The sequence below is a fragment of the Zootoca vivipara genome, chromosome 4, assembly GCF_963506605.1.
Source record: "Zootoca vivipara chromosome 4, rZooViv1.1, whole genome shotgun sequence".
NCBI classification, from domain to species: Eukaryota; Metazoa; Chordata; class Lepidosauria; order Squamata; family Lacertidae; genus Zootoca; species Zootoca vivipara.
Genome location: NC_083279.1, coordinates 49,159,002 through 49,176,958, shown reverse-complemented (window position 1 = coordinate 49,176,958; position 17,957 = coordinate 49,159,002). Strand labels below are relative to the sequence as shown.

The window sequence follows — 17,957 nt, the reverse complement described above, 5'->3', positions numbered from 1 at the left end:
TCCCTCAAGGTATAAAGTATTTGTGGGGGAAACCTAAGGCAAGGCAAAGGAGGCAGAAACCCCAATGACGGCCCCATGACCACAGAATATTAAATGATGGGGGTGGGGGGCAGGACACAGCAAAGATATAAAAAAGGATCGAGAACCACATTGTTTAGATAGGACACTTTCAGGTTCATACTGACTTTTATGTCCCCAGATACAGAAGTGAGAACTGCCCATACAAAATTTTAATGTAGCTGGATTGGACATCAGCAGATCCACATACCCAGCCCTTCCCATCCCACAAAAATGCTATCCAACTATTGTGGGGAAGCAGTTGAATAGAAGTAACTGGAATGGAACTCTACACAGCAATATTTTCTTAGAAAGCTCCACTTGAGGATTTGGGGTCTTAAGTTGTCATTTAGAGAAAATGTGCCAGACACCATCCTGCTGTTCAATGAACTTACAAGTCTGAGCCTACTCTACTATTATTAATAGGGTGAAGGGAAAGGGCAGGGCTTAATAAAATAGCACTGAAGTGGGAGGAGCTAGCAATTATCTAGGCAGGATAAAAATAAGGTTTTATTACCAGATAATCAGGATCAATGCTGTCCCCATTGTTAGTTGCAATGCACAACTCAAAAATATCTGTACAATCTGGATTCCTGGAAAATAAAAATGTAATGTTACAATAGTTGTATCTTGTTCTGTTGCCTTCGCTTGTGGAAATTTCTTTAATGCCCTTAGAGGCACCTTGAATGAAAAACAGGGTGATTTTAGCAGATTTCCATTTCTGTGTTCAGTCCTCTGTACACACTCATGAATCTACTTCAGAGGGTTCAGGGACTCTTTGAAATAGTGTAGGAGGTGGCAATGGATCTACAAAAGAATGGAATGTTGCTCAGTTACTGTGAAAGGGCCTTTTCTGGTAGACAACACAGCAACCACTGCTGGGTTCATGTTGTTCTAGGAGTCCTCACAGAAAACCTCTGAATTATTTTAAATACTACTACTCCTTCCCTCTCACAGTCTTCTCAGTTTCTGTTCTGGCCAAGCTGCAAAGACCTTCTCAGTTAATATACCTCTAGAATTGAACCACAGCACCAGAAAAATAGGTACTGTTATTTGTCTTAAATTTGTGTTTCAGTCCTGTGCAGTACCAGTGAGCAAATTACTACAGGCTGCAGCATGGCTGTGTGATGTTGTCTGTCAGAAAAGGCCCCTTCATGGTGACCAACATTCCATTTTCATGGCAAACTAGCCACACAGCTGGGACCTACCAGAGGATAGAAAATGAAAAGGAAGAAAGATGCCATAAAGAGAAAAGGCAATGGAAAGAGACTGACAAAAAGAAGAATGAAGCAATTAGCGCACACAATAGAAAGAGAAGGAATGAGCCCAGCTGGCAGGAAAATGAAGCTGAGAAGATGGCAAGAGAGAAAAGAGGAACATTTAAGATAATCAAAGAAGTTTCCTGATTGGGCTGCTAAAGAAACTTGAATCCTGAAATGGCTGTGTGGCTAATTCGCCAGGAAAAGGGGAAAATTTGAAAAAAGCAAAGCAAAGAAAAATTGTTTCCCTTCCTCTTCTTGTTTACAGAAGCCTCCACTTGAGGCAAGAGCCTTCTGTGAATACTGTATCTATTCTGAACATTGACATGTAAACCATGGTCATAAGCAATGACCAGAAGTAAGACAATTCTGATTTCCTTTTAAACAACAAAAAACCAAAAATATTTCATCCTGAAATATTGCTTACCTAATGAATTCTAAGAGTTGATCTGTGATTTTCTGAGCAGATTTAGCAATAGTGCTGTTGGGCACATTGAAAGTCCGAGCATTGCTTTCAAGACATCTTACTTCCCAAATCAATGCAGAAAGCCTCCTATGTTTAATAGTAAACAAATTAGTTTTAATTAGGAGAAAAGTATCATGCAACAACTAGATCTGGAAATGTTCAATCACTAAAACTGGAAATGTTTAAGTGGAAAAAATATTGCTTTTCATTTATCATGGAGTTTTAACAAGCTTCTTGCTGAATCCAGACATACTCCATGTTCATGTCAGTAATATAATAGTTTCTTTAACAATGATCATTTCATGCAAAAGTGCACCAGTGCCATTCACACTTCACACTTTTAAACCTCTGAAAGTATTATTTCCCATTTCCATCACCACCCACCCTGCGCTTACTTTTATCACAGTTACATGAAAAATATTCTGTATCCACTATTTCTTGATAGTACAACTGTGACCCTTTCTTCACTCAAGCCACCAGAAAATCCCTCCCATATACAACTTTTTTCCTCACTGTGTTAGAAAGGAAAGATTCAGTCAGGCAGGCATCTGTATTTAGGTAACCTGCATCTTTCGCAATCACAGCTTTGCATGGGTGGGTAGGGAATGAATAAATGAATGAATGAATGAATGAAGGGGAAACCCACTCTCCATGTATCCCCTTTCCCCACCTATCCCACACAACTCTGTGATTGCAGGCTTACCTGTCTTTGGGAAGGCGGCACAATGGTTCTCGTAGGGTCCTAGAGCCCTTGCATCACTTTCCCAAGGCCAGGGAAGCCATCCACCTTGCAGAGAGCCCTTTTCTATGGCTTCCTAGCTTTACCTGTTTTTTTGCATGCACTTGGACCTCCGGAACCTAACCCTTGCATAAGAGGTGAACTACGTACGTTACGCTAAATTCTTAATATAGGTAACTAAAAGCTATTTAGAAATACTGAAAACTGTGGTATTGCAGCTAAACCCAAAGTCTGCCATATTTTAAGGGTAGTAAACATCCAATTCCTACTGAAGTTATAATGTTGCCTCATCTCAACTGTACCTCAGCAAAGGAGCATATCAAGGATTTCCAAAATATGCAATATTACATGTGGCTTAACTTTTCAGCAATTTTATAAGACAGATATACTATCATCCTTCTAGCGCAGTCTCAGACCAACCTGTAAAACCTGTTGACAAGTCTCATTCTGATAGTCCAAAGGTCTGTTGGATAAGCTATTACTGTACTGTACTTTGGATACCTATTCAGATCAACTGGGCCAGCAAATGCTGCTGAAATATCTGTAATAAAATGAATAAAGAAATAACAACAACAGTTGAAGCATCTAAATTAATGTATTTAATTTACATACATCACAGATTTACATACAGTCTCTCAGAAATTAAAAACAGATTAAGCAACCTTTTAGAAAACTTGTCAGACTGGAACACGGTCTGAGTATTTGCAATAGGAATCCAAAGTTTTTAATCCACTACACAAACATGATGGGGAAAAGGTACCAGATTTCTAGATACATACCTAGTGCCAAAAGCTGATCAATTCCACGGATAATCCGTTCACATTCTTCACTCTGGGATTTCCCCTGCCATTCTCCCTTTTGAGGTTTGTATAATAATTTTGCCATCTCTTCCGCAGTCACAGAAACACTAGCTCCCAGTTCCACAGGCTGATCAACTAGTTATTTTCCAGAAATACAGGAGACATTAGGCGAACAAAACAAAATGCAGTAAATTTATTAAATTACACTTCTTATATAAACTTTTAAAGTCAGAGGTAGCCAGGCACTTGACAATAACGTCAGTTTGATTTCTGTTCACTGAATATCCAGGTTCAGATCTATCAACATCAATTCTCTTAAAAGAGGTGTCCAAATTAAATCTGGACTTCTGTAAATACTTCAACAGGTCCTTTGTTTTAAGACTAGGTACAGTATAGAGGCAACAGCTAAAATGTAAGCTGCCCACTTCCTTAAAGGGCAAGGCAACACATCAGTGTCCAATTATCTGTTATTTAGTTCAGTAAAATAAAGTAATACCAGGGCTTGGTTTCTCCAAAACTCTAGCCCAGGCATGTCCAAAGTTTGTTTCGGGGGCCTAATCTGGTCCACTGATCGATTTAATCTAGCCCCCGTGGCAGTATATGTCCTGGGGTAAAATTATAAAAAAGCTCAACAACTTCAATCCTAAAAAAAGCTAAACAACTGTGGTTGGCCCTCACACATGTTCACTTCATCAAATCTGGCCCTCTTCGAAAAAAGTTTGGGCACCCCTGCTCTAGCCTACGTAAAATAAATCTGGCTATTGAAACAAAACCTGTTTACCTGCTAAATAATTGCAAAGCATAACTACTGGTGGAGCTCCATCTTGAGCAAATATGGGATGTGTTTGGACCCCATAGCCAATCTTTAGTTTAGACAGGAAATTTTCTTCCTTATAGATCAGGGGGATAAGCACACATGCTGACAAGGAGTGATGCTTCACAAAATCTACTAGCCAGATCTAATGCCAATATACCTGCAAGCACAGCAAACTCATGCACACATTTGTTTTCAGGCTCATCACTGCATAACTTTGTGGATTACCCTCTCTCAGGGACAAAAAGGCACACAAGTGTCTGGTGTGCCCATGAATCTCAATCACCGGTTTCTGAAAAACTAGCATTGCCCAACCCTCACATCTATCTTCCCCGAAAGGTAGTAGCAGAAGAACAAAAGCCCACAAACCCACAATTGTTTATTGACCTCCTAACCCATTTATTGTCTGTTTGTTCAACAAGAAAAAAATGACATCATCTGATTTTTGTATACCATTGTCTGGAATAGGTTCCATGTCCCATGGGCTAAGTCTTTCAGTTTCACCATTGTCCCATCTATTTAAAAAATAAGCAAAAATAAAATAAATTTTAAAGATACGTAAAGGTATTTTCAAACAGAAAATAATCCCCAATAATGATCAGACTTAATGTTATATTTTAAGGTAAAAGATTTTAGAAAACTTGCTCATTCATGGTGAATGAATTACAGAAAGGGAACAACAAAATATATTTAAAATTCCCTGTTTATATTGCTCCACACCCTCCCACTCTTTAAGTTCAGAGAGTCACAATCCTTTTCTCTTACATGCTCCGTACAAACATCAGTGCAGATGCACTGGTGGGAGCACTGGGTGAGCTCTGGGTGATATACCTGCACAGCCCCAACCTCCAAGTCCTTCTCCCTCTTAATAAGTGATAGTGACACCGCTGCTGTGAAGCTGGTGTTGTGGCCTGCCTCTGCATCTACATTCTTGCTTAATGCAAAAGCCAAAGAAGAAAAGGAAAAGGTAAACTTAAGAGTTTATTTTCCTCCTCCTCTTTAGGTTCATTATAAACACCAACATGCCTTTGAAAGATTACTAACAGCAGTTAAAGTATGAATGCTCTTTTGTTTTTAAGGCAGCTTTCAATATCAAACTCAAATAACCATGCTAAAAACACATACTTAACACTGTAACACTGAAAAGGGCTGTCAGGGTATTGTGGCTGATATGGCTCTTGGCTCAGAACTGTTCCAAACCACCAAGCATCATCAATAATTGAACGAAAGCGATCATCTGTAAGGAAGACATGAGATGCTATATAGTTCTTCCACATTAACTTTTAAAATAACTAGTCTAGGATTGCACATGCAACATCTGACTATTAAAATACTGTGTTTCATTCACAATACAAATGGTCAATCACAACACAATTAGACAGTCACATGATCCAACATGTTTAATCTGTAGACTATGGATGTTATCTATAACAGTTCTTGAATTCAAGCACTACTGCAAAGTTCAAAAAAATCACTGATTCTGTAACATTAAAATTCAATTCCTATCACTTATGAAGAAATAACTTACCATCACAACAACAAACCAGCCCATGATTCAGATAGCGAATCATTCTAAATTCTCTTTCATTTTTTCCTAGTTTCAATGCTTGATGGCACATGGGAGTATTAAAAAAATAGACTTACCAGGTTGCCAGTTCCTTTGTCGTGCTTCCTCATGGAACTGACTTAACACAAGGAAGTCAATAACATCTGGCATATCATGGTATCTAGGAGAAAAAATTAAAACTTAGTCTTCAAATGTGTTCAGACTGTCTGCATTATGCTTTTTTTAAAAAAAAAGTGAAAAAATACATACATGAGGGAAAATGATTTGTCTAGAAGCTGTCCTGTAATGTGATCCATAAGGGTAAGCTTAAGGCAGCATAGTGTAGGAGGCCCAACTTCATAATGTATCCCAACAATTTTTACCAATTCTTGTTCCTAACAGATGGACAAATAATAAAGAATCCCATTAATAATAGTGCAATTATTCACAATATATGAAGTGTGAATAGAAAGAGTCCAGCAGCAATGGGCATAACACAAACTTAAGACAGTTCACAACCTTACCCCCCGAAGAAACAAACCCCAAGTTTAGATTTTTGATAGGTATATGTTACTAGATTTCCCACTGGGCAACTTATTTCTGAGCCAGAATTCAAAACTCAAATCATAGGAACCGAGTCATACCATCTAACTCAGTACTATCTACAAGGATTGGCAGTGGCTCTCTAGGATTCTCTCCCAGCCCTATGTGAAGATCTCAGGGACTGAAACTGACCTTCTGCATGAAAAGCAGGTGCTCCACTGAGCTATGACCCTTCTCCAATCCTAGAAGCAAAACATAATGTAACCTGTACTCATTTCCAGGTGCTTAAGCTTCCTAAGGGTTAATCCTTTGCTACATTGGCCATTTCAAAAGCACAGGCATAATTCTGTTTCTATAAATGAACAGATTAAGATAAATGTACTTCAGGGGAAAATGGAAGGCAGTATTGTTTTTAACACTTGATTGGGAGCCACCCAGAGGGGCTGGGGAAACTCAGCCAGATGGGCACAGTCTAAATAATAAATTATTATTATTATCATATTAAATCCAAATGTGCAGCAGGTGTTTTCCACTTATTTTACACCTTGCAGTAGAACGCCGCCATTTCCTTTCTGCTTGTGGTTCTTTGGATCCTAATCAAACTTTCCCTATATTGATTTTAAAATATACATTATCTCCTTCCTTGATCCATCTGGTTGCCCTTTTCCGGGCCTTTTCTAGCTCTACATTGTCTTTTTTTAAAGTGAGGTGACCAGAACTGTAAACAATATTCAACATGCGGTCACACCATAAATTTGTGTAACCGTGTTACCGAGTGGCCCTTTGCCAAAAGGGCTACCTATTTTAAGATGTATGGTGCAACCTATGCATGAGTACTCAAAAGTAAGTCTGACAGAGTTCAGTGGGGCTTACTTCTAGGTAAAGCAGATTAGAAATGCCTTCCCATTTTGCTGTGAAATTGGACTGACTCTGCCGAGGTTGGCCAAAGGACTTCAGGTTCCAGCTGAAGCTTCCTCAAGCAACAAGGTCTTCCTGAGCTATAAACTAAAAAGCCCCAAACATTCTAACCTTTACTAAGAAGGGAGATTCTCCAACCCTTTCATAATTTGGGCTGCCCTTTTTCTGAAACATTTCCGGCTCTACAACTCATGTTGTGCACTAGGCTCACCACTGCCTCATCCTTGCCTACTTTACTGGTTCCTTTAAGGGACCAATGAGAAGACTTGTAAAGTACTTTGTAGTATGCAAACACCCATGCTGAACCAGTCTTACCCTAAGAACCAGTTTTCTCCATGGTTCCTTCTGAGGATTCAGTTCACAAATATTGCTTTTCCTCACTGCTTCAATGTAGGCTTCGTGGCCTTGTCGAAAATATATTGCCTAACAAAAATGATTTTTTTTTTAATCAGTGAATGAAATCCAAAACTAATTTAACTGAGAAACATTTTCTCTATTTACTTGCAAGGCTAGCTACATTAACAGGGGGTTGGCTACCCCACTGGCTTTTTCACTCACAAATTCCCCCATGCCAAAATTGCATAGTCATCCAAGTTGAATGGAAAGAGGGAAAAGGAAACCAGCCACTCCTACACTCTCCTTCCATTCACAGCATAAAGCTGAGCACAAAGACCAATTACAGTATGATATGCTGCTATTCACATCAGCTGTACATGCAAACAAGCCACGTCGCTTCTGCCTCAAGGTCCAGAAACCCTTTAAGACAGAATGGGGAAAGCTGGCATGCTAGGACCCAATCCCAGCTTGCTTTCTGTTTTTTGCTTCTGTTTTTAGGTGGCTGCTCCTTCTTGTAGTTTTAAAAGCTAAAGAAACCTTACAAGAGAACACCACCACCACAGCATAGCTTGCTACTTGTGGATGATGGCTACTTTTCCAAGACATATGCTACTTTTACCAAATCAAGCTTAGATTCAGTGTAAATTCCCTTACCTCGTCACCCATTTGTGGAACAAAAGGAGACCTTCGGAGTCTGACATCTGTTATCCAATCAGGAGGCTGAACTTCCCAGGACTGCTGGGGTGCATCCACCTGTGCATAATTATAAAGGATTACCCAAATTATAACACAGTGTTATGACTGCTAATTTATTTAAAAGGTTTTTAATCTGTATTTCAAGGCAGTTTACAAATTTCTAAGTCACATGAAAATAAAACAAAACACAAACCCCCATGAGCAGCTAATGATTCTCCCCTCCCCCAAGTACGGCACAATTCAGCCAAACACAGCCTTGAATAAATGAGACTTCAGAGTTTTTACAGAGATGAGGTCATTTGCAAATCCCTGAAGAGGGAGTGCCAAAGGTGCAGGGCAAGCCCTAACCCAGGCATCCCCAAACTTTGGCCCTCCAGATGTTTTGGACTACAATTCCCATCATCCCTGACCACTGGTCCTGTTAGCTAGGGATCATGGGAGTTGTAGGCCAAAACATCTGGAGGGCCGTAGTTTGGGGATGCCTGCCCTAACCCTTCTATTCCATCTGTTTAACAGGTCTCAGAGGCAGACCAGAAAGCAGGGTCTCCTGATTTTAATACTTACGCAGGTTCTTACAGACGTAGGCGACACTTCAGATAATGTTGTCTCAAATCATTTAGAACAGACATGTCAAACCTGCGGCCCTCCAGAAGTTTTGGACTACAATTCCCATCTTCCCCAACCACTGGTCCTGCTAGCTAGGGATCATGGGAGTTGTAGGCCAAAACATCTGGAGGGTCGCAGGTTTGACATGCCTGATTTAGAACTTGGAAGACCAAAAGCTGCTTCTTGAATTGATCCCAGAAATGAACAGACAGCCAATTGATACAGAATAGGTCTTATATGATATCAAGGTCCAACTCCCACAAGTGCTCTGGCTGTATCATTCTGCACCAGGTAAATTTTCCAAACCAACTTGTTGCTGGACTTAACCCCAACAACCCTGACCATTTGCCAATCTGGCAAAGGCTGATGGGAAGACTCCAATAACATCTGGAGAGCCACAGGATCCTCATCCCTGCAGCAGTGTTACCTGGCTGTAACCAAAATTTATATCACTGTGGCTAAGGTCCACTTTAAATAGGGCTGCAATTACCTTTAAGCATGTTTCCTTGTTCAAGCTTAAGCCATGGTTTGGAATAGCATTACGAACCAACAAGGACATTACAATGTTTATGTCATGGATTGCAATGCTCCTGTGCTCATCTATTCATAAAAATACACTAATAATTTTTAGACTGTCTTCAAAGCATGGAAGAAATCTAAATCACATTAACTGATTGCGTGTATCTAAAAACTGACAAAAACCAAAATCACTACCTCCTCATGCTGTTTTGGTTTGTATTTTTTCCGTCTTTTTTTCTTTCTCTTTCGCGTAGACATTTTTCCTAGTGGTACTTCATCTTCAGAAGAACTACAGTATTTAATAGTTTTCCACCGAGAGCTTCTTACAGGAGGCTGAAGGTTAATCCCTGCATCAGCAATCCAATCAGAATACTCACTTGAAGAGTCACTGGGCGGGGGGAAGAGGGGGAAGGGAAACACACACAGCCAAGTTAGAGATCTCAGAACTGACTGCACTTGAACTAGTTTTAAAGTTTGTTGGATATTATTCAGAGCTGACTTAATTTCAACAGTAGTTCTGTAACTGGCACACTATAAAGTCACGTACATAGAATTTCAAACATTCAAACTACAATGAGGAACTATATAGTTCTGAAAGAGGTGGCAATTACCTATCTCCCCTCTTCTTGGCAGTACATCTCCTGGTGCACTGAACACAGTTTGCAGAGGAAATAGCCTCTCTCTCCCTTTTTCCACCAGAGTACACAGAAACATCCCAGTATAGAGGGTGTGTCATTGATATTACTGCAAGGTACTAATTAAAATCTAACAATCTGGGAGGTTTCTTAAGTTTGACTTTTCAACATCCCTTAATTTGCTGCTAAACACCAAACAGCATTATTTCCAAGATGAGGGCTACTACCAGGGCTCACAAACATCACAAACTGATACGTGAAACTGATTTTACCTGGAACTATCACTGTTGGTTCTACTGTCACTCTTCCACTCTTCCTCATGGGAAGACAAATTCATCCCATCACTTTCTTCTGCGTCCTAGATTAAAAATGGGAAAATATTTAGAGTTGTTCATTCTTTCTCTTTTATCACCACTAGGTTGAAGATTTACAAAACTACAACAAAAAAAAACAATACTTAAGAAAGAACTGATTACATAGTACAACACAATAAAATGCATCACTGAAATGTCAGCTTCCTATATTATCTGCACTGAAGGGGGCTCTGCTAATTGTATCTAATTGATACTAATTGTATCTACCCTGCCTTTGTTGGTAAATGTTAGGACTTTGAAAACAAACGGAAATCAGAATTTCTGTTAGTTCTAATTACTAACATGAAATCGGAGCAGTCACCTGTTCAATGAATCCTGAACCTCCATCTCCATCTTCACTAGAAGAATCAGATTGTTCAATTTTATTCCGTGCTTGATACAAAGCATATTTCCGTCTATAAAGCCTTCTCTTGGATTGTATCAGTGAATCTTCTGAGTCACTCTGAATTAGGACCATTAAAAAAGAGCCAAGTTAGAGGTGAAGTATGCACTACGAATTACTGGAAAGGAGATAAAAGGAACCTAATCTGTCAAATTCTAAATGAAAAACATTCAAGTAGTCACAGTATCATAGAGGAGGCTTTGTAGTGATCTAGTCTAGCCAGTTGCTCATGTAGGAAATCCAGAGCCGGGTAACCCCCCCCCCCCAACAACAGAAGGCTGCCCAGCCTTTGCTTAAAGCCTCTAACATGGGAGAACCTACAAAGCCTTCTAGGCAACTGGTTCCACTGAACCAAGCTTCTACCAATACAGTGGTACCTCGGGTTACGAACACGATCCGTTCCGGGTCGCAGTTCGTAACCCGAACCGCCATTTTGTGCATGTGCGCGCTGCTTTTGCGCACGTGCGTGCGGTGAAAATACTTCCGGGTTTGCACAGTTCGTAACCCGAGGTGTTCATAACCCGAGGTACGACTGTACTCAACTTAAATTTACCCTGTAACAAGTCAATTTGATCTATCTCTTAGGTAGCAAAGAACAAGCAACCTATGCAACAGTCCTTCAGGTGTTTTGAGTGCTATCATCTCTTTTCTCTTTTACTGTACAGTGGTGCCTCGCTAGACGAAATTAATTCGTTGCACGGGTCAATTCGTGTAACGAATTTTTCGTCTAGCGAGTCCCGGTTTCCCATAGGAATGCATTGAAACTAAATCAATGTGTTCCTATGGGCTCCGGGGGACTGGCGGCGGGGAAGGCAGGCAGGCAGGTGCTTGCTCTCTTGCCTGCCTGCCTTCCCCACTGCCTGTCACACAAAAATAGGCGGGCGCTGCTTGCGGGGCTTGTCAAGCCCGGCAAACAGCGCCCGCCGATCTTCGGATCTGTGTTGTGTGACAGGCGGGGGGAAAGCGGAGATCGTTCTCCGCTTTCCCCCCACCCCCGCCTGTCACACAAAGATCGGCGGGCGCTGCTTGCGGGGCTTGTCAAGCCCCGGCAAACAGCGCCCGCCGATCTTCGGATCCGTGTTGTGTGACAAGAGGGGGTGGGGGGGGAAGCGGAGAACGATCTGTCGCACAGAGGGGATCGTAGGGCGCTTCTCAAGCCCCTACGATCCCCCCTCTGTGACAGGCGGGATGGGGGGGAAGCGGAGGGTCTTTCTTCCGCTTCCCCCCATCCCGCCTGTCGCACAGAGGGGATCGTAGGGCGCTTCTCAAGCCCCTACGATCCCCCCTCTGTGACAGGCAGGATGGGGGGGGAAGCGGAGGGTCTTTCTTCCGCTTCCCCCCATCCCGCCTGTCGCACAGAGGGGATCGTAGGGCGCTTCTCAAGCCCCTACGATTCCCCCTCTGTGACAGGCGGGATGGGGGGGAAGCGGAGGATCGGCGGGCGCTGCTTGGGGAAGGCAGGCGGGCAGGTGCCTGCTTCCCTGAGCCGAAGCACATAGGGGGACAGAGCCGAAGATCGGCAGCCGCTGTTTGCCGGGCTTGACAAGCCCCGCAAGCAGCGCCCGCCGATCTTTGTGTGACAGGCGGGGGTGGGGGGAAAGCGGAGAACAATCTCCGCTTTCCCCCCACCCCCGCCTGTCACACAACACGGATCCGAAGATCGGCGGGCGCTGTTTGCCGGGCTTGACAAGCAGCGCCCGCCAATCTTTGTGTGACAGGCATCTCTGAACGTCTCTGAAGTTGCCTTCCATGTTGGGGGAGGCAGGCGGGAGGCGGCGGTGTTCCCGTTTCGCTAGATGAATGCCCTGATTTTCTGATCGGAGGTTTTTATGGCCACTTTCGCAAGACGAAGCGGTGGCCATAGAAAACCTCGTCGTATAGCGAGGCAACCTCCGATCAGAAAATCCTTTCGTTAAGCGGAATTTTCGTCTAGCAGGGCATTCGTCTAGCGAGGCACCACTGTATCTACATTAGAACAGATGGAGCTGCCTTGGATAGAATCAGACCCATGGTCCATCTAGCTCAACACTGCCTACTCTGACTGGCAGCAGCTCTCCAGGGTTCCAGATATGGGTCCTTCCCAGTCCTAACTGGAGATGCCAGGAACTCTAACATTTATTCCTAGTTGCAATGTGAAGAAGTCATTTAAGAGCATAGAAGGGATTTGAGGAAATAATGTATACATTCACTGCTGCAACTCTGCCACTCAACAAGCTTTGCACACAGTTCTATTGCATTCAAATCTCTTCTCTGAGTAACAACCTGTGTACCCTCATGTTACTCATAAGACATTCTATATCTTACATTTCCTACCTTTTCTGATGAATGATATAACTTCCTTTTTTGTTCCATTGTATATATGCGTTTCTCTTCTTCTCCTTTTGCAACCCTATACTCCATTTGATTTCTGAAAAATGCATTTTAAATGCTTGTCAGACAAAGCAGAACCACATCAGTGAAAGGTAAAGTACTTACAGTATACAGTTCTGTTGCTTACTCTGGTTTGAAGGAAAGCTGGTGCATGTATACACCAGTTTCATGCTACCGTTATGTAAAAATGATAGGCTAGTGTTTCAATTAATGCTGGTCTTTGGCAACAGTGACTGGATGAGAAGCAGAACAAAAATAAAACTAAGTAGCATGTAGAACAGCAGTGTTATAGCTCCTGCCCAGAGGCTCTAATCTAGAGTTAATAGTATGAACATGAAAGGTTAAAAGAGAACTGGATTCTAAAGTTAGGGCAAGGGTAGTAACTGGTAGTAAACAGACCAGAAACGTATGTTTATGCTGATCAAATGATGTCTTCAGGAAATGATACTTTAAAACCAAGTGAAAAATATTTCTCAAATGCCTAATTTTTTAATTTTTAATTAAATGTATGAATACTTGTAACTTGCTTCCATAACAATCTTTAGTTCAGTAAGCCTGCACACCTAAATATACTGGGTGTCACGTCTGGAACAACTACTCTCCGTCTCCAAGCCTGGAGGTCTCTTTCTGTAGCAATCTGACTCCTTGGCGCATTCTGATGCATCTGGCGCACACCTTCAACTTGACCACTACGTCTCAGGCCAATATTAGGAGGGGACTGGATATCAGAGCTTGGCCTCCGGAAATCTAAAGGAAAGATATATTCATAAAATACATGCAGTAAAAACATTCCAGCAGCGAATAGCTTTGGCGTGTTGCATCTTCTATTGAATAATTGTAGATTTCAGACCAAGTACTCTTCTGGATGACCCAAGAGATTTATGTATTTATTTACTACAAAGTATCTACGCATTCTACCGTGTTTCTCCTAAAATAAGACACGTCTTATATTTATTTTTCCTCTAAAAAAATACATCGCGGCTTATTTTCGGGGGATGTCTTATTTTTTTATTACCGGTAAGCATGGTACAGCATTATTAAGTATGGTACGGGGCTTTCTTGCGCCGCCCGCTGAGCCTGCTGCTGGGTCCCAGGGCTTCACGCGGCACGGCTGAGGCTGCTGCCGGCTCTTGCCGGGTCCTGTGGCTTCGCGTGCCGCCCGCTGCCGGGTCCTGGGGCTTCGCGCGGTGCGGCTGAGGCTGCTGCTGCTGGCTCCTGCCGGGTCCTGGGGCTTTGTGCGACGCCCGCTGCCGGGTCCCTGGGCTTCACACGGCGCGGCGCGGCTGGGACTTTGCCCCGGCACCTGAGGGTGTGCGCTCTCTTCAGCAGCAGCTCTGAGCTGCTGGGAGTCCCCTGCCTGCGCGGCCACCCCGCCAGTGCTCGAGAAGCCATGAGCGCTCAGGAAGCTGTGCCTGCTTTTCGCTTGAAGTCCGCCCCTACATCGCCTGGGCGGGCACTTCCCCGCCGATCAGCTGGAGAGCGGCGGTGTGTGCGGCTTCAGCAACGAAGCTGCCTTTTCTCCGACCTCCTAGGGGGGCTTTCTGCGGAGCTTCTTCTCGGTTGGAGACGCCTGGGGGCTAACTCCAGCAACGGCTGCGTTGGAGCGCTCGCGCTCCCCCTTTCATTTGAGGCTCCTTTGTGGCGTCAGACGGCATCGGGGCCAGAAGGATCAGCCGCCGCTTACTTGTTTTTTGCGCGCGTGCCCGATTCTTCCGCAGGGGAGTTCCCGGGTCTCCTGCTACGGCCTCACAGCAGGGTTGAGGCGGCTATTTCCTGCCCAGGAGGGTCCCGCGAACGTCAGGGTCGGGTAGGTACCGGTACCCCCAACACGTCTTATTTTTGGGGGATGTCTCTCTTTTTTTGCCTTTAAAAGATCATGCCATGGCTTATTTTAGAGGCACGTCTTATTTTAGGAGAAACACGGTAGCTGGACATTAGTAACTTCCAAAGGTGGAGAAAACAGTAACGATAGGCATCAAGTCATGTTTCAAAGGGGAGGAAGTTATATAATAGGGATGACACTATGGAGACAGCCATATTTCTCATTTTTTGAGAGACAAGATAGTGTCCCAAATTGGCTTTTTGACCTGTAATGTGATACATCAGTATGTTTTTGACCTGTAATTTGATACATCAGTATGTTTTATGTCAGAGATACTAGTAAGCAGCAAAAGTTTATAATTTCCCTCTAATCTTCAAAGCAAGCACTGACCTCTTCTAGCTATTTCATCTCCATTTTGTGGCCCAGGTGGAAGCATGTCTTGATCTGAACCAATTCTTTGGTCTTGCTGTTGCTGTAAATGTCTAATCATGCCATCAAGTATGCTAGGTTCCAAAGCCAGTTCCTCCTGGTCAGTAGTTTGTTGACCTATTACTTGCTCCACGACCTCTCCATCACCTTACAAAATTTAAATGAAAAGCACACACATTTAGCAATTTCAGAATTAATAACAACTGTCAGAATATTGACCCCATTCTGACCAATCTCTTAAAATATCCTCTACATTTTATGTTGTTTGTTTTTTGCCTGCTCTCTCAGTCATCCTGAAACAGTCAATACTCTGCTGAATAAATAGGAAATGGAGGCCTTTAGCAGCCATGGCTAGGATCCAGAGATGCGAAAAGCCCTCAAATTCCTCCTTGAGGCTCTTGCTTAGAAGGTGCCTTCCAGACTCTCCAAGCTGCTTTTTACATTCCAGAGTTCAAAAACAGTTTAGAACTTATGTGCACTAGTTTAAAAAGAAAGCCAGGAGAAAGTATCCTTGGCCATACCTAACCCTTTTTCTTACAATTTTGGAGAGCATCTAAATTGGTGCCTACTTCAGAACTTGCAAAACTATCTCAAGAGTGATATGGGTTTTCCAGAGTTTTGAACTGGAATTTCTTGAGTTTGCTAGAGCAGGCTTCCTCAAGCTCGGCCCTCCAGATGTTTTTGGTCTACAACTCCCATGATCCCTAGCTAGCAGGACCAGTGGTCAGGGATGATGGGAATTGTAGTCTCAAAATATCTGGAGGGCCGAATTTGAGGAAGCCTGCCCTAGAGAGTGATCCAATTAGCATATTAATGTTACTTGTATTTAGTCAATGAATATAAACTGTCCACTGTCTAATATTTATTTTCAATTAGCATGCATTTGCTGCTACTAATGAATTTAGGAAATGGAAAAATTTCTGCAGCAAAATAGCGCACTAGAAAATTTTATATCTTGGTTGATTTTCTACCCTAGATCTCAAGTAAATGATTAAGAAATATTGTCTTAGATATCAACAAATAATGTTGCCTGTCTTTAAGACCTGATTCCTTTTCAATACAATTTCTACAAGCACTGAGTATTAAGAAACAATATTGTTAACCGATCAAGTTGCACAATACAAAAAAAATCCAAAAGGTTTGTTGAAGACATAACTAACATAGCATACCCTAAACATAACACCATAGCTACTTAAGACTACAGTATGGATTGTATTGTGTTTTCATGAGATCAAAGTTAGAGGTGGAAGACTGCCATTCATACTTGTTGCTACATATCCCAGCTGAGGTATCAGATGCTCATCTGCACAATTCTCTCTTCCTGGTACCAACCGCTGGTATTTTGGTGGGTGAGGGTTTCCATCCACATCTACCAAGAATGGTGGGGGCATGAGGTGAGGAGCCTGTTGAGTCTGCTCATCTAGGACATAATTGTTAGAATCTCGAATCAGTGGTCGGTAGTCAGTGTGGAAGAACATCTGATCAGGAATCTAGAAAGAAATGAAACTTAAATATAATCAACTTTGCAGGGAGGAAAATGACATTAAATACTATAGTAAACTGAGTAGGCCAAAAGGATGAAGGGTGAGGCAGGCCTCTAGCTGGTGCCAGAATGCTGTTATTAGTTTTATGAGGAACAGCCAACATGTTTCAAACACACTGGACTTCCTCAGAAGCAGAGGGTCTTCATAGTTCTTATTTTCAATGAGCTAAAAGTGTGTTTCCCAAACCAATGTTTCTAACATCTAGTAGGGGTCCACCTCTTCCTCCATTCTGTCAAAATGATCTTTATTTTTATTTTTTTAGCATGCCCTTGTCTTAACCCCTCTGATTAAATTTTATTCTAACAGATTTATCAAATGAAGCTTTAGTTGACTAAGGCTTGGTTCAAACATAACTCGGCAGCTTTAACACACTGCGGTTTGTTGAAGCATAAATAAGTAATGAGATTGAGCAATTCCTCATCCCCTTCAATCTGGTTCATACGCTCAGATTAAAAGCAGATTTCAATTAGGAGCCACAGTTTCTAAAGATAACCAAACAAATGACTTGTGATTTAATCAATGGCTGTAAAGCAGGATTGGAAACTAGACTTGTAAGCAGCACTCAAATGCCACTTCCTGTTTTGGACAGAACAGGAAACTGATTTAACAAATCAGAGGCATCTCTCAAGCAAGGTTTGCAAGAACAGAAGAAAGCACTGTCCTAACAATCAAGGTTCCACTGGAACTGGGACTAAAGTCTGATTGTCTATATACTATACAGTACACATGAATCAGAAAACAAGCTCAGAAGAAATAAAAGCTGAATATGAGATACATTTATTAACACCACTAATTTTTCTGACAATGATAACTGAGAAAGACTGAAAAAATACCTTTTCATATGGTTTGCTACAACCAAAGCCAAATATCAATAGATGTCCATGAGAATCTGTACAAGCAAAGTGTTGTCCATCTGCTGAAAACTTGCAGTCAAAGACAGCACCATGTCCTTGTCCTTCAATCTAAATAACAACACAGAATTTACAAGTATTTTGCTATTTTTAAAACAGTCAATTGACAAATGTTCCATTAGAGGAAGTGTCTCCTTCCTAAACAACAAGCAACACTTGCCACTTACTACAGTGCACTATGTTGGTCTATA

At 42.2% G+C, this 17,957-nt stretch overlaps 1 protein-coding gene across 2 annotated transcripts in view; it reads right to left on the bottom strand.

The window, feature by feature from the left end:
* Nucleotides 1-17,957, bottom strand: part of BRWD1 (bromodomain and WD repeat domain containing 1) — a 53,075-nt gene that overhangs the window by 15,889 nt on the left and 19,229 nt on the right. For both annotated transcript variants that reach the window (XM_035114784.2, XM_035114785.1), the window contains 18 exons: nt 17,689-17,817; nt 16,576-16,801; nt 15,273-15,458; nt 13,624-13,807; nt 13,004-13,097; nt 10,610-10,750; nt 10,207-10,292; nt 9,495-9,687; nt 8,133-8,231; nt 7,458-7,565; nt 5,952-6,076; nt 5,780-5,862; nt 5,261-5,372; nt 4,589-4,650; nt 3,301-3,456; nt 2,942-3,062; nt 1,744-1,869; nt 575-650 (listed from right to left, as the gene is read on the bottom strand). In XM_035114784.2, coding sequence (XP_034970675.1) covers nt 575-650; nt 1,744-1,869; nt 2,942-3,062; nt 3,301-3,456; nt 4,589-4,650; nt 5,261-5,372; nt 5,780-5,862; nt 5,952-6,076; nt 7,458-7,565; nt 8,133-8,231; nt 9,495-9,687; nt 10,207-10,292; nt 10,610-10,750; nt 13,004-13,097; nt 13,624-13,807; nt 15,273-15,458; nt 16,576-16,801; nt 17,689-17,817 — 2,307 coding nt within the window. The remainder of the gene's footprint in view (nt 1-574; nt 651-1,743; nt 1,870-2,941; nt 3,063-3,300; nt 3,457-4,588; nt 4,651-5,260; nt 5,373-5,779; nt 5,863-5,951; nt 6,077-7,457; nt 7,566-8,132; nt 8,232-9,494; nt 9,688-10,206; nt 10,293-10,609; nt 10,751-13,003; nt 13,098-13,623; nt 13,808-15,272; nt 15,459-16,575; nt 16,802-17,688; nt 17,818-17,957) is intronic.